The following is a 17,303-nucleotide window of genomic DNA, read 5'->3' on the forward strand; positions in this document are numbered from 1 at the left end:
TGCAAAGAAATCTTCACCATTAGAACTCAAATTTTTATTAACGCTAATTTATCATCTTAAGAATAAATCACAGGAAGAACAAATTCACTTATCTTGACATGCAGTACTTCAAATCTAAAAGCAGTAACAGAGAACTGTCTTACATGTTTATCCTTTATATCCTTTGTTTTGTTACAGAGACAAAAATTCTGCTACACAAGCATACCAACCCTTGACTCCAAGAGAAGCACCTGCAAGGCACTCCAGAGCTCTGCAACAGGGAAATACCTAAAGTCTCATGCTGTGAACAAGAAGGTACACACTGAGAGAGACTTTGGCCAGGACCAGGGAGAGATAACATCACAGCTGATACATGTTTTTCCCAAAGTGGCAAGCAGTTTGGAAGACCCCTGTTTGACAGTTTTATCGCGTCTATCCTCCTGGTATTTGGCCTATTTTAAAGATACTTTTTGTTTGAAATTGCCATGGGTAAATGCCTCTTTTCCCCACCATGCTGTCAATGTTTCAAGACTCCCTCAGCTGTTCTGTAGCCCTGTTATAGACTATTTTGCCAGTCTAAACACAGTCACATAATCTTCCCCGTGGATGATGGCCAAACAGGATGAGGGCTGGGAAAGATAAACACAACCCATGTGCTTCCATGTCTGAGGACAAACCATCTAAGCATTCTTCCCTGAGCTGTAAAAATTATTGTTGTCCAAGAACCCTTGTGCTCTCAGCAGCTGGTGTAATCTTAGTATGGGGACTGGCCACATCCTGGCAGGAGCAGGAACTCACCCATTGCAAATTCTGCTGTAGTTAGATTCCTCCTGTGGACAGCAGAGTAGACTTTGCTGCATTGGTTCTACCTCTGTCCAAATGCCTTCTGACAGTACACCCAAACATCACAGCAGTCCCTGGTACCTGCTTCTTAACAAATGCAAACAACAACTCACAGACAAGATGTTTATATCACCCCTTTGAGACCAGCCTCCAAATCCTCCACAGGAGACTGCACCAGCTTGAGTACAGGAACAGCACCATTAGGCCATCAGTCAACAAATGATGAAGTACGGCAAGAAGAAATGTATTATCAAGAAATCAGAAAGAAGAGCCTTGATGACTACTTCAGCTTGAGAAATGTCAGGACATGGCAAACAGCCTCTGAGACACAGCAATCAATGGCTGCAGAAATCACAAGCAAAACCAAGCAAACAAAACTAAAAGCACTGCAAAAACCACTGCCTTTCTCCAGCTGAGTATCTTGAAAGAGAAAGCAACAAAGACTAACAGCTGCCCAGCCTTTGAAGTGGTGGGCTTGTTTATGCTTTTTTATATACACTTTTATGGCTGTGTACTGTAAAATTTAAAAAGTTGAACAATTTTTCTTCAGAGGAATCAATCACAGCAGCAGACAGCAAAAAATGGCCAAATGACACAAGGATAATACCTTGTGATACCTCTTCATCTTTAAATAGGTATTTCAAGTGGATGTACATGTAAACTTTTTCCATTATGAATTTTTATCTCCCCATTACTTTGCACAAACTTTTTGTTCTCACCTATTTAGGGCTGCAATTGCTAAAAATACACAGCAAACTTTACAAAAATTAATTTAGATTCAAATGCCAACATATGTGGGATGAAAACCAAATATTCTGAAGGAAAAAAGCACCACAAAAAATTCAGTCTTATATGCTTGAGAAAAGTTTATTCTATTTCAGAACCAAAATAGCAATTCTGAGTGGGAGGAAAATACACCTGCAGCAAACAAAGGCCCTTCCCTTTTCACATGCAAAACCCTATGCAAACCAAAATGAGCTAGTTTTCCCAACAGCCTGATGAAGAGAGATAATCTAATTTAGTGACATCACACAGGAGAGGAGAGCTGAAGGCTCTGGATCAATTTTAGTTTTCACCCAGGGTTCTGTGGTACCTATTTATTAAAGCACAGAGTTCTGCCATCCCACCACCTACAAGACAAGTGAGAATGCAGCCAGCCATGTCAACTACTATGCAAACACACAGTGACCTCTCACCATGAAGCCTCTATGACACATCACATGTCAAGATTAGTATCAGTTCTCTGCTAAGGTTGGGGTATATGAGCACAAGCAGCAAGCTCTAAGCTTTGGTGGTGGGAAACAGAAACATTATAGCTGCTAAGAAGGACCTTGAACTCCATAAAACCTCACAAGCCATTAGTTTTCCCCCTCCCTCCTGTCTCTAAGCAAGTGAGGCATTTCCTTTGGTTAGAGGTGAGGAACAGCCTGGTGTCAACACAGCGCTGCCCTGCTAAGGTAGGCTTCTTTTGGCAAGCAGAAACAAGCTACACAGGAACAGGAAGGCAGCCAAGCCCACCTGTTTCATCCACATTGCTCTTGGTGTCTGCCTTGCCTTGGGGGAAGGAGAGGCTGATGCTGCCTCTGCCTCATTTGGAGTGAGGGATAACACTGAGTAAAATCACTTTTTTCTGTCCTTCTACTCAGAGAAGCTCCATGCGCTTCTGGTCAAGCATGACAATGAGAAAAAAAAAAAGGGGTGCCTGATACCAGTTATAGATAGGATAATTGCCTTGCTGATCATCACCCTGAGAGGAAGCTCAAATAGCAGAATGATTAAAATTAAGAAGATCCATAAAAGCAGTCACAATTAGGCAAATTCAGTAATCCTGTTTAAAAAGGACTAGTGATAACAGAAGTCTGTCACTATGCTACTTGGGATAGAATACAACAAACTTAGAGGGACACCTAAAGGTCCAGGTAAGATTAACCAGCTGGCTCAAGTGCTTAAGGTAGAGCTTAGGGTAAGAATCAGAGTATGAGTATCTGCGAAGCAGTGTTAGTTTCAAACACCAAAGTTGATCCATATGTGCTATCTGACCAAAAAGAAAGTACAAACAGGAAGCAGAAAGCAGGTCTTAAACTTAGTTTTGTTGTTTTCTAACTGTTGGTGGCTCCCTCCTTCATGTACCTGACCACAGTTTCTCCTTCTATTGGAAACAAGGTAGACTACAGAGCAGTAATCAAATTTTTTTCATCAAAGACAAGTTTTCTGTCATGCTTCATATGTCTTCTAGACATTTGCTTGCTTGGACAGACTTTGGTTTTAAATTTGAGTAAAGTAAGCAATGAATCCACTGGTACCAGAATTATCAGTAGTGCATATCATCCTGAAGGGAACTGAATAATCTCATGTGAGGTCAAAAGGAGCTTAGCCTGTCTTGAGTAATAGTGGCATCACTGCACTTGAGTGCAGTGATAGTGGCATTATCACTGAGCCATAGTGGCATCACTGCACTTGGAACACATTGACACATCTATGTGTGTGTTTTACATATATGTATAAACTATACATATTTATGTACACAGATGTACATGCAAATCCTGAACCAGAAAACGTTCAAGCAACTAACTGCTTGACTTCCATGCAAGAATATCAACTTCAAAAAAACCTGTTGCAACTTCAGCACAGATACAATTGGTAACACATCAAAGAAACATCCTGCTCATGAAGATGCATGTTAATTTCATCACAGATTACAAAATAATCTGAGTTTCAGACAGGAATTGGATAAAATTGCTCCCTGTTTATCTCCTGAAATTCCCTTGAAAAAGCAAAGGCTAAGTAGTAAATGAAAAAATTTAGTACAGCAAATAATACAAAAAAAAAAAAAGAAGTGGTGTTCTCTGCTTTACTCTCTTTTTTCTTCTCTAAGTGTAAAGCTTTCTGAAGAAAACATGTAAAACTAATTACTTCTGAGGCAAGCAACTGCTAAGTGACTATCTATGTAAGATTATTAGCCATGTACTGTGTGCTATTTAAGTGGGGAAAAATTTTAATAAAAAGATATTTAGGTGTGTTGATCCAAACTTACACAAGCACACTTAAGATTGGTCCTATTGTTAACATTACTCTACTTGTTTGCCCCATGATAGTACTCAGAAAAACAAAGAAAAAGCTAACAGCAGGTTAGCTTGTTTTTCTCTCTGTTTTTTAGACTTATGTTTCTCTGGCACCTCAAGCAATCCAACAATGGATTTGCTTGATGTACCAGAGAAAATACATTTTCATAACATTCCTAATGGATGAGATATACAAAACTTGAGAGCTCACAGCATTGTCTAGGCATTAGTGATCGCAATGATAAAAACAATAATGGAATATTGTACTAACTGGCAAAATAATACTATGGGAAATTGTAATGCCTGGGCCTTATCAGCAGAGGAGTGGCAGTCTGCTCTATTTAATCCATGCACAGCTCTGCCAGAAAGCAAATGGAAACAGTGTCCCCATTCTATCTTTCTGAATGGAAATGCTGTGCTACTGTACAAGTGTCAGGAAGAGACAATCCTCCATGGTATCTTTACTACAGCACTTCTGTGATTATAAAGAGTCAAGACTTGCAGACAGAAATACAGGATTTAGAGACCTGTACATTGATCCAAATGTTGCCAACATAGCAGTAGTACTGCACTTGAAAGATCTCTTTGTAATACATACTCATGTTGTTGGCTGGCTGTGATTTAGACAGAAAGGCTAGACCTAGTGGTAAAAGCTGTAGTAAAAGTAGTTCTCACACTTCTACAGACATTCCTTTTTCTTTTTTGCTCATATTCCTGGAAAGACCACCGTTAATGTACAAAAAAAAAGAAGCCTGAAGAAAACTACATGTTGGTCAAACAATAACAAAGCAGATATGAACTGGATCTACTGTACGTAGACTCCATGCAAAATCTTGAGTCAAAAGGCTCCTCTTTTTGATTGTTTGGCCATTTACAAAGCACAGTTCATACACCGTGTCCCTGATGTTTCTGGGAATCATTGTTGAAGGAACACCAGTGGAGGATTCTGCATATATCTGTCACACTCCTCCTTAACGACTGTCAATAGGCCAAACAACCTTGCTAGACTCATGGGACTATTTTCTTTAGCAATTTATCAACCTTCAGGCTGGCCCAAAGGTAGAGATGAAGGCCTTGGGTTTCAGGTGAAGGCCTGGGCTGTAACAGGTTTATAGCTGTTGCCTCTTGCATTTATTGGGATTGATTCTTAATACTTCCCTCACCAAGGAAAGCAAGGGTAATACTATCCATTAATTCATGAGAAAGTTTTAGGACAAAAATTTTTTCAGGGCACTGAAAGGTCACTATATAAGCTTATTAGTGGCAAACAAGAGGCAGACAAACTTCAAAAATTTCTTTAAACAGGACAAAGCTGAACAAACTATTCAAGTCAATCAAATACTAGTAAAAACTGGTTTATGATTCCACCTGAACAGAGTTCAAAATGCAAACTCCATGTCATCAGTCAGATTACGATATCAGCTGCCTAGAACAGGTTATCGGTAAAGGTTACACATCTGATGTCTGTAACTGGTTATATCTGCAAAACAGCTGTAAGAGTCAGCAACCACATTCTAACCAAAAAATCGGAAGATTGGGGATGACAGTAAACATTGAAAGGAGCAAGGTGAAGATGAAAAAATGTATTTGGTAGCCCAAGCATTCTGCTGCCATGGAAATGTTACTGAAAACTGACATTTAAATATTATCTGCATTCAAGCACCAGGGAGAAACGCAACACTCATCTGTAAGCATTTGAAGAGAAGAGTTCTCATAAAGCCTTTTATTTTACATGCTTTTGCATGCTTGAGCAACATTTCTTTCACAGTAGATCGACCTGTTCCATTGGCTGCCTCCTATATCTTCAATAACCATCAGGAAAAATGAAATCTACTATTAAAAAAAAAGTAGTATTTCCATGAAGAAAAAATGAAAAACAAATCTTTGATCTTAAGTATTAAAAACATACACCAAAAAAAACTTCTCTGGGAAGGACTTTTTAAATTAATTTTTAAAAATAAGTCACCCAATCCCATGTCTGAGTCTATAATACCATATCATAAACCCTTGGGAAATTAAAGTCTGAGCATCATGTATGCCACAAATTCTATTCTTACTGATAATACTCAAATTTTTCCTCTACTGAACCATCATTAGAAGGTTTTTGGTGTAAAATTGCACCACCTATTGCAATATTTAATGAACTAAAATTTTAATTTAAATTCAGTATTAGGGATGGAAACTGACTAGGTAGTTTCCTCTGATCCTAAACCAGCAATATTCATTAACTGTGATGATGATGTTCTTCGTCAAACACTACACATGTTCCCCAGTGTTTTGTATTTAACTGACAAGATTCTTGTTATTCTGGGTAGGCATTTGTACAATATGGTAATGGAAGCCTGTTTTGTGACTGTAATTATGAGGCAGTGAGATTAGAATCTGTAATACATTAAATACTTCAAATACTTCTCTAGCTACAAGGGTGTGCATGGCTATGCTGGTACCATTGAAAGGCATTTAAAGAACAATGCAATCATCAGGCACCGTCAACATAGGATCAAAAAGAGAAAGACTGTGTAACTAATTTGATAACCTTCTATGACAAGGTCACCTCTCTGGAATTAAGAATTAGGCAGTGGATGCACTCTCTCTGGATTTTAGTAAAGCTTTTCAAAGTATTAAATACTGTCCCTCTCAGCACCCTTCTGCACAAGCTGTCCAGCTGTGAGATGAGCTGAGTGTAAAACTGGGCTACAAAGGTTGCAGTGAATGGAACTACATTTGCTTGGCACCAGCACTGTTCCTCAGAGCTCAGCTCTAGTGTCAGTTGTGTTCAGTGTTTTGGATCCAAGAATCAAATGTACCATTAGCACATTTGATGATGATACAAAACTGGAAACTGCTGCTGATACTGTTGAGGAGCAAGATGCCTTGCAGAAGGATCTAGATAAATAGGAGCAGGGCAATTATTAATGGCATGAAATTTAACAAGTTGAATTGTCAGTTTCTGCACCTGGTATGGAGTAACACCAGGCACAAGTATGAATCAGGAGGGGGATGGCTGGAGAGCAGCCCTGCAGAAAGGCATCTGGGGTGCTGGGTGACGGCAGCTCCATGTGAGTCAGCAGGCAGGAGGGCAAAGCCCATCCTGGGACCACCAAACCCAGCATTGCCAGCTGCTCAAAAGAGGTGACTGTCCCACTGTGTTCAGAGTTCAGCCCCACCTTCAGCAATGGGTGGAGTTCTGGGCCCACCACTTAAGGATGTGAAGATCCTTGGATGTATTTCCAGAGGACAACAAAGCTGGTGAGAGGGCTGGGAGGAGCGTCCTGTGAGGAGCAGCTGAGAACCTGAGGTTCATCTAGTTTGGAGAGAATGAGACTGAGGGGTGACCTCATTGCTCCCTAAAGCTTCTTGAGGAAGGAAAGTAGAAAGGGAGGTGCTGAGCTCTTCTCCCTAGTACCCATTGACAAGACACATGGGAGAGGTTCAAAGCTGCACCAGGCAAAGTTCAGACTGGACATAAGGAAGCACTTCTTTACAGAGAGGGTGACCAAACACTGCAACAGGCTTCCCAGCGTTTATAAGGTATATGGACAATGCCTTTTAACACCATGCTTTAGCTTTTGATGAGCCATGAAAGTGGCCAGGCAGTTGGACCACAGATCATGGTTGAAGTGATCCCTTTTAACTGAAAGACTATTCTCTTCCAAAGTTAAAAAAAAAAGAAATTAAAACAAAGACCTCAGCACCCAACAAAAACCCAATCAATCACAAAACTACCACCAGTAGTCTTTGATATTCAATTAAATGTGGGCATGACTCCACCAAGGTCTCTAATATTTCTGAAAAAAAAGTGAAGATTTCGTCAGCCCTCCCATTCAGTCCAACTAACTAGAAGATGCTTTTATAAGGTACATAAGGAGCACCAAAACCACCCCCAGATCCAAGCCATTGATAGATAAAAGGGAAAGTGTGAATAACCTTGTTAAGCAGATAACTACACAGTATACTAAAATGCTGAATAATTTATTTATTTTTTATTGCAGGCTAACAAAGATTTACTTCCTAGCTTTTGCGTCAAGTACACAGCAACAGTATTTATTTCCACCACATGATCAATACTTCAGGGTGAGTCCCTCCGAGCAGAAACACCCTATTTCTGCAGTTAAACTTATGTCATGTTTTTTTATGTCTAATAAAGAGCACAAACTCACCAGGGTACAGAAGATGCATTGGCATTGTGCTATTGTTGTCATCTGCTCCACGGGGTATTCACCAAGGCAGAGCTTACAGGACACTAATGGGTCAAGTACCAAGTCCCAGGTAGGCCTGTATCTTGCTGTAGTCATTGCAGAGCAGTCTGAAGAACAGCACAAAAAGTAAAGATACTCCATTATTTCCTTATATTGATAGTCAGTACATCTCTGCCATCAAAAATCACATTGTCAGACATTGCCTGTTGAGTTTGTTTTTTTCTAACAACCAAACTAACCAACATAGTTAACTTGACAGTGCCAGCATTTGCATTCTCTTGTATATCCCCTGCCTGATAGAATTGGCATATAGAAAGCAGAAGGAAAAATAACCCCACACACAATACACTAAACAGATGAAGCAAACAGGAATACCCTTAGGCCACAGGCTTTTGTCACACATTACAAACACAAAAATCCCATTTCCAATTCCTGTGATTTTCATCACTAGCTACAAGCTTTCTCTGACAAACGTTAAAATTTTCTCATGACGTTCCTTAACCTCAGCTACCCAGGCAAGACTCAAAAGGTCTTTCATAAGCCAGGCATTTATTATGCCCTTTTCCAGCACGATGATATTTCAACTCACAGAGCCAGATATTTTTGTTCCCAGGAGCATGACAGATCAATCAGTTTGCTGTTAATTTTAGCAAGAACAATAAATATTTTGAGTACACTGCAACTTTTAGCCTGCAATTTCCTCCAACCCTTTCAATATGCTGAGAGCACAACTTTGTTGTAGCAACAACCATCTGGGGCAAATAAGAGCACAAAGTAAGCCATAAGAAGAGGCTAAAATAACCTATATATCACCCTCAAGACAGTGATAGGATAAGATCATGCAGAGCATCTTTATCCTGGGCTTCAGGGCCCAGATGGTGTGCTGTCAACTGACTAAGCAGAAAGAAAATCTCACACGTAAGAAATGTATTCCCAAAGAGAAAAGTTAATTTATGAATTTTACATGAAGAAAAAACAAAACAAAAACCCACACACTCCCCCAAAACATCTAGGGTAACTTATGGAGTACATCAAATTTTAACAACATATTTACTAGCAATGTTTTATCACTGTGACATTGACCTCCTGAGTATAGAAAATTCACATCCCAAGCTGTTGAAAGGTTCACATTATCATGCCTTCCTCCTACCCAAAATTAGGTAGTTCCTTACCATCGTTACCACCAGCAGTTATGTTACTCAAATCACAGTCACAGTTTTTTCAGGGTTTGTTTTCTTTTCTTTCCTCCTTTTTTCCCCTCTGCCTCCACTACTCCTTGCAGGAACTGCTAAATTTTTAACTCATATATGTAAACTTTGCAAACCTCCAGAACTGTAACAAACTAATGCTTACTAGACTAGATTTAGGCAAATGTTCAAGAAAAATGTGCTTTTTGTCCCCCAAGATATCATGTGCAGACTTCACAAACATTTCCTTGAAGTCCAAGTCTTTGATATTCAATTAATTGTAGGCATGACTCCACCAAAGTCCCTAACATTTCTGAAAGAAAGTGAAGACTTTGTCAACCCTCCCATTCAGTCCAATTCAGTAGAAGATGCTTTTTATGATGTACGTAAGTACCACCAAAAGATTTTTTCCTAGTGCAGTCAACAGGGAGAAGAGGGGTGAGAGAATAAAGGTTAAGCAACCCCATTTCCAGGGCTGCTCTCGAGCACTTCCTCTGAAAGTCCACACACCAACTCAACACTGTTTCAAAGCAAAAACGTGGAACAGCCCCACAGACCAGCACAAGAATAATGGCTCCACCTCACAAAATACAACTGTGCTGTGCAGTCTTTTCTGAGACCTCAACTTGAAAGTCAGACATGGTGATATGAACGAAACCCCATGATTTGTAAAGCTACTAGACTGCTTCTATACTTCACCACTACTTTTCCATTTCACTCACAAATTACTAGCAAAACCAATTTCCTTCTTCCAAACTTTGGTTTATCTGACATACACAGATTCATGAAGTATTTGAGAAGTAGTGACCAAACACATCTGAACTGGCTGCTATTAGTTATTTGCTTGTCCTGCCTAGTCTATTGCATATCTGATGCTTATGGTTCCAAGTAGATGAAACCAGGAAATGAACAACAAAAGACAGATTACCTTAAGGATGCACTTGCATACAGCAGGCAGACCAAAATCACAGCAAATTTTAAGTTAAGATGTAGAATCTGACACAATTCAGACTAAAGCTCACTGAATGTATGGCATGGTTCAATTCAGAAAAAAAAAATCTATAAATTCAGTGTGGATCAATAAGTGACAACAAAGGGAAAATATCAAGCTTCCAGCATCAAGGCTCAGCCTCATTTTCTAGGATATTCAGTAGAGGTTTACTGGTATCACTGTGGTAATTCCACTTTTGCAGAACAACTATACTGCAACAACACCTCACTGGCAAATATTTCTCCTCTTTGTCTTTTGCAAAGCAAGAATCAATCCAATTAAAATGCCTTTCAAGTTCTTTCAAGTTGGCTTTTAATAGACCAGCAGAAACCAGCTGCCCATACAGCTGGCATGTATTCCATGCTGAATTCAGCCATGGTGATAACTGAGCAAAATCTGAATTCAGCCTCAAATGGTGGCCATTCCTGCTCTCCCCTCCTTGCCAAACACCTTCTTTTAATAAATAAATTTTACATTCACAATGGGGCAAGGAGAGAACACAATGTCACTGATGCCATTAAAGCAAGGACCAAGAAATTTGCCACCCAGCTCAAAAAGGCTTGTACAAAATCCTCCACACCCCACTGGATCATCTCTCCTGGGTACCCTGTAAAGGAACACAGAATGAAGCTTTTCAATGCATGGATTAGGTCTTGTTTCATGATCATCCAGCACACTGCTGCAACTAAATAATAAGCTTCTCTGTTTACATCACACATTTAAAAAAGCTTTAAAAAAAAGCCTAAAATCAAGCCACAAACTTTTAAGAGACAAGTAGAAAAACACCTTCTTCCAAAATCAGATTAAAACTCCTACTGTTCCACAGCTGTGGCCTCTTATGGCTTCAGATTGCATTCTCATGCTTTCTAGTGATGTGCAATATCTCAGGGAGAATGCTAAGTAATTGCAAGAAAGACAAGGTAACTGGATTTCTAGACGAACAAGATATTGAAAAACATCTTGGTGTGTCATTGTGTTGAATGATAGCACTAGTTACTCAAACAGCCAGTAGAAAATTCTGCCCCCATGGTTTGGCTATTTAGTAGGAGGTCCCAAGAAATAATGCTAGTGAAGGTACAGCTCAACAAACCCCAGCACACTAAAAATGTAGTTCACTGGAGATTGTGTTTCTTGCCAAACTCAGTGCAAACATAAATATTGACAGCAGATACACCAAAATAGACTTAGAGGCACAGAAAATCAGAAGAGAAGTTGGTCATCAGTTCAAACTCCCAATTCTACTGCAGTCAAGGTCAATCCCATTTATGTATTTTTGCTGACTGTGGTCAGCAAAACGGTAATACTGAATTTGTAAGATATATGGTAAGATAGCACACATGATTTTCTGGGAAAGCATCCCAAAGCAAACTGGAAGTCAGAAGCATAGGAAATAGCTTTAGTAAGAGTTTTTTCAGAGCAGTCTTGTCATAAATAATTAACAATCTGACTAATGACTGTTTAATTCTTCAATCATGCATGTCTACACTGAAAGGGAACCTCTGTGTAAAGAGAGAGAAGGGACTGAAGTCTTCTTACTGTAATAACAAAATATATATGAATGTGACTCTTAGGCATTCCTGGAGATGTGCATGGAAAAGGAAATTTACATTATTTCTGAAGAATTAAAGAATTAAGTGAACATGAACTATTTCTGAACAGTAATCCCTCGGCTTTTGGTCCACCTACACAGACTACATCTTCTAGTGAGAACAAGTGGCTGATAACATCTGAATAGAACAATTCTTTTTAGGCCTCAAAGAGTCACAGAAAACAGTGAAGCAGAAAAACTGTGAAAACCTCTATGGAAGCAGAAAATAATGCAACTTTCTTCATAAAAGTCATTCAAGAAATCATAAAACAATATGATTTTTTATTGTACACTAGTCAAGTATTTTGCAGCATTGTACATTTAAACTGCAATTGCATCATTAACACTTAGGATGCATGACTGCCTATGTGAGAAGAGTGACTAGAAAATAGGGATAAATAGAAGTCATATGCAGCACACTTGCTGGTGGGTCTTTTCCACCAAGCAAGACTCAAAATAGAGATTTCAGCAGAATCTCAATTTCAGCTTTAGGTCAAGGATGAGTTTAATTTCTAAATTAAGGGCCTCAGTTCCCACTCCTACCAGACAGATAGTTAATCAAGTACACTTAAGTCATCTGGCTTAAGGAGTTAACTTAATCTGAATTTATTGACATGATGAAAAGCATGAAAATAGTAATCAAAGGAAGGGACTAAAATGGGATTTAAAATTTGGTCTCAATCTTCTTGTCCTTCTTTATCAAAATAACTCCAATACAGGCTACTAGATGAAATCAGACATCTGCTATAGTACAGTTTCAGTATTGTGTACAAGTATTTATAGATTAAAGAAGGATATAATACTGACTGCATTTCCTGCTATATAAAGTCAAACACATCTGTTAGTACAATTGTATGGGTTTTTTAATATATAAAGTATGTTTCTATATTATGCATTTATACCACTAATATTTATAAAAAATATAAATCTGTACAAAAACCTACATATTTTTATTTACGTGGAAGAAGCCCACCAATGTCTCAAGCAGTCATCTGTAGAAAGGCTACTATAGTGCACTCTGGAACTGACACTGCCTACCACTTCTTTAACGTCAATATTTTTGACTTTGAGCCTTCCTCTGCAGCCACAGCTGTGGCTCATCACACACAATCCCACAGCCATGGGCCATACCCTCAGGGCAGCAGGGACTACCCCCCATGATCCAGGCTGGTGGCTGAGGGCATTCAGCAACAGTCCTGGGGCTTGCATTATTTGCTACCCCTCTGTCAGAGCTAGAACTCAATGCCATTTTTCTTTGCTCCTAGGCTTTTCCAAAGATCTTCAGAAGGATCATATGAAAGAAGCCTACATGACATAATTGACCACTTTGCAAATGTTTTGTGTCCATGGCACCAGTTTTTATTATGCAACTATATCACAGATAAGGTCATTTTAAAGTCACTTTATATAGCAAATTATTATTACATCCACCCACCAGGTAGATTTTACAATAACAATCTGGCAGGCAGACTCACTATCTCTCACTTATCAGTCACAGTTAGTTACTGGCATCTATCACTGCAGTAGCTGTGTCTCCAAGTCTTCACCTTCACTGAACTGCCTGGTAAAGCAGAATCGCTCTCCCTGATAGATGTCAGTCACACTAACACAAGACTGATTTACATGGATGTTTAGGGATTACTAACTTCAGAGTTTTGATGCCTGCCTTGCTTATATTCTTAAATCCTGTCAACCTTTCAAATGCCTACCTAAGTCTCCAAACTCATTCATAAATCTGATCCACAATCAGCTGCACAAGTCCAGCAGATAGATATCATCCTTTGAATTCTAGACAACCCCACTAAAGCCACATTCTTTATTCCAGCAGTATAACAGGCTGCTGTTTATAGGCATAACTTTTTTCTACATGTATGAAACTTCAACTTAGAGTAGTGCAGAAAGTCATGTCAGCTTTGTCTATTGTGAGCTCTTCAGAGCTAGCCTTTAAGTCCCTACACAGACTAACCACCAACTTCAACATCTCCAGGTTATCTTCAAGCTATTCCAAGGCCCAAGCCCAGAAGAGATAAAAGACCAGGTATAAAAAGCTTTAGAACGCTGTCAGCAACTGCAGTCTCCTGGACAATAAAGCACAGGGGAAAGAAAATCTTACTTTGAGTTGAAACAATTATTCCAGGGACTTTAGTCCACTCATGAGTAGCCACTATGTTTCTTTGCTTTACCTCCTTGACTGATAAAATCCTGTATTTTAAATATTTATATATGTATCATACACACACATATGTATATACGTGTACAGATATAGGTGTATAAATATACAAATATATAAAGATTACATTGAAACATTACAATGCCAATAAAAAAAGAAAGAATGTGTCTTTTCACTGATAAAAGGTATCTGAACAGTAACATTGAGTGCAAAACAGAATAAATCTAGTGGATTGCTTCAGGGACAAATCACTGTTAGGGCATGTTAAAAGAAGAAAAAAAAATTCACACCAATTTCTTTGCTAAATACCTGGGTAAATTTTTTCTTGTTTGTTTTCTTGAGAAATTAGAATATTATATACAGCAACCATCCCTGCCAAAACATTAGACAATGGGGTTTGATTACTGCACAGACCATGACAGATTTTAAAGATTAGAAAAAGCAATGGACAGTTTCCAGATCTATGGATATGAGAATACTGCCTATCAAATACATGGGTGGGTAGAGAGGAAAAGATTTTATCGCAACAAATACAGAAAATAAGAGATTGTTAAAACTCCTTCAAAAGAATACTACAAATAGACATGCCGTAAGCTGTCCATGCAGAAGTGCCCCAGAGAGCTAGATCCGTGCACATATTCCAAAAAATACTGTCAGTGAATGTGACAGAGCCAAAGACTTTCCTGACCTTGCATTTTCCTATGTTTGTCACCAGCACTGGTGCCACTGTGGCTTCTTGTAGCACTGCCAACCAGTAGCAACCTGAAATAAACTGGGTGAGGCTCTTATTCAGATCCTGTAGGCAAGGGTGAAAACATTCCAAAGAAAAAAAGAAAATCAGTTCATTTCATCTGAAAGAAACTGTCGATGGGAAAGGGAAACAGAAGGGGAAGAACTAGAAGAGTCAAAGGTAAGAAAAAATAAATATAATAAAAAGAAAAATGGTGTAAGGAAAGGAAAACAGTTGAAAACATAGGAAAGACAGGAGAAATCTCAAGAAAATAGCTGAAATAGATCAACTTCCCAGCTCATCTCAGAAGTAGCGTACTTCTATACAGAATAACATAACAATTGAAATGGAATCCCTCTGCAATGTAACCCAAACATTCAATATTCCCAAAAGATTACATGAACAAAAGGACAGGTGTGTAACTACTAAAGAACATTGCTCAGAATTCATGTGCCTAATCAATGTTTGCTATCTAAGAGATTTTAAAAGCACTGGAGCAGCAGAAGACGTCAGGCAAAAGCTGGGAAGCCCTTGCACTATGCCATTTCCCAGTACTGGAGTCCTAGATCCTCTGCACACCTCAGAGCCCTCTCAGCAGCCAGAGGCACAAGGCTTAAGATAATTTGAAACAGTGAGGTCAAGATGATATGCATTTTAAAAGCCTCCTCATCTCTGCTGGATGGGAAAACTCCATCCTACATAATATGGGGAGAAAAACCTAGACACTGTAGAACTGGTTTTGCAACTGGATCTAAAACTGGCACAAGTGCAACACATTTTGGTCTGGAGAGAACAAGCCTGCCTGTCTCATTTGCTTGCTTTAAGAGTCATCAACCCATTAGATCCTTAGAGACTTCCATAAACTTTACTGCAGTGAACCACTGGCTTTGAATACTGGGGCCAATACCAAGGCACCACACAAATTACTGTATAGCTATAGGTGTGTAAAATATAATATGCAAAATATATACAAAGGTGAGGGAGGTCACAGGTTAAATCACTAACAGACAAAATGTTTAAGCTCTGAGTATTTTAGAGAAGGGAACATTAGTTGCACACAGAACAGGTCTTAAAGTGAGCCAAGATGGAGCCAACCTAAAGCAGACTGATCTTAAAGTCAGTTGTAACCTAAGCACAGCTGCAAAAACCCCTCAGTGTAATCTGGCAGTCAGAAGTGACTTGAGACCAAATAGCGTCCTAGCTTGTAAAGGCCACAGTAATAAGAAGGGCACAGACAATTCCACTGCTTTCTAGGGAAGCATTTTATTATCTTCCAGAAATTCCTAGACCACCCACACAAAGTCATTTGCTTTGCTATGTCTTTCCTCCCACCCCTTATATTTCCCCATGTTTTTATTTTCTCCTCCCCAACTCTTTTCCCCTCCACCCCCTTTCTTGTTTCCTCCTATTCTTTCCCTCCTCTCTGCTTACAAGAATTGATGAATTAATGCACTCTGGGCTGTCTCCACACAAGCAATAAATCAGTACGGAGCAGTTTGAAGCTCTGACATACCACAAGCTTTTTCCTTCTCCACAGCTGACTCTCCCAGAAAAGTAAGACCCATGTTTACACAAAGTCCAAATAACACCAAGTTTGAGCTCTGTAAGAGCTTTCTTCCAGGGGGGAAAGAGAAAAGCCTCAGAGGCTTCAAGCTAGAAACCACATTTAAAGCTATGCAAAGTTATTGTGAAACTGAAAATATGAGCAAGGGGAATAGAGCCCTAGTTCTGCCTCAGACATTTGGACCACCTCTCAAAAGGAAATCAAAACTGTTCTTTTACTTGCAACTATGACAAAATGCACGCTTAAGGCATGCTGTATCTCCATTGTACTTCACAAGTCTCAGATGAGTACGTGGGATTGAAAAACCCACCACAAACCCTCTCAAGGTGTCACTTGCATACTAACAGTGGAGCTCAGGTTTGAACAACAGCTCCTGCACTAGCTGTAAGACAGCACATATCCAAGCACCATCCCTTCCTATGCTAGATCTGAAATGCAAAGCAGATATGCTGCTGGCTGAAAGCAACGTTCAGAGTGGGGTAAAGCATGGTTAACTTCCATTTAGCTCTCTGTTCTTTTGACTCAGTAACAACCACAAAATTCCAGGTAGGTAGGTATTGGTAAGAGACAACATTTTTCACAGCTCTCAGTATGGACAAGTTCCTGGTCTCATGTCCCACATCTACCCCTCAGACATTAGAGTAAAGGCTTCCCATGCTCTGAAGAGTTATCTTTCACAAAACAGTATTAAAGAGGGAGAAGAACCAAGAGAGCACATGTAATCAATAGGAATAGAAAGAATGCATGCCAAAACACAGGAAAAGATTCTTCATAGAGTAAATTTTTATAGATGTGTTTTGTGCACTCATTACAATCACATGGAAAGTTACTTTTACTTTCCAAAACTATTCTAAAACCAGTAACTCTAGTGAGAAGTCAGACAGCTTCTGTCTCAAACAACCAGCTTGTCATACTGTTTCACCCTATGAATTAGATGACATGGTATACACACTCATTCACCATGCTGGTGTGACACACAGGACTAAGTAT

The 17,303-nt window shown here is 39.3% G+C and overlaps 1 protein-coding gene across 2 annotated transcripts in view; it reads right to left on the reverse strand.

The window, feature by feature from the left end:
- Positions 1 to 17,303, reverse strand: part of RNF144A (ring finger protein 144A) — a 62,669-nt gene that overhangs the window by 19,752 nt on the left and 25,614 nt on the right. Inside the window, exon 3 of one of the 2 annotated variants that reach the window (XM_058801278.1) lies at positions 8,045 to 8,190. In XM_058801278.1, coding sequence (XP_058657261.1) covers positions 8,045 to 8,179 — 135 coding nt within the window. In that variant the 5' untranslated portion in view covers positions 8,180 to 8,190. Of the gene's footprint in view, positions 1 to 777; positions 842 to 8,044; positions 8,191 to 17,303 lie in introns of those variants that run through there. The other variant, XM_058801279.1, reaches the window with a different exon arrangement.

This window comes from Ammospiza caudacuta, chromosome 3, assembly GCF_027887145.1.
Source record: "Ammospiza caudacuta isolate bAmmCau1 chromosome 3, bAmmCau1.pri, whole genome shotgun sequence".
NCBI lineage: Eukaryota > Metazoa > Chordata > Aves > Passeriformes > Passerellidae > Ammospiza > Ammospiza caudacuta.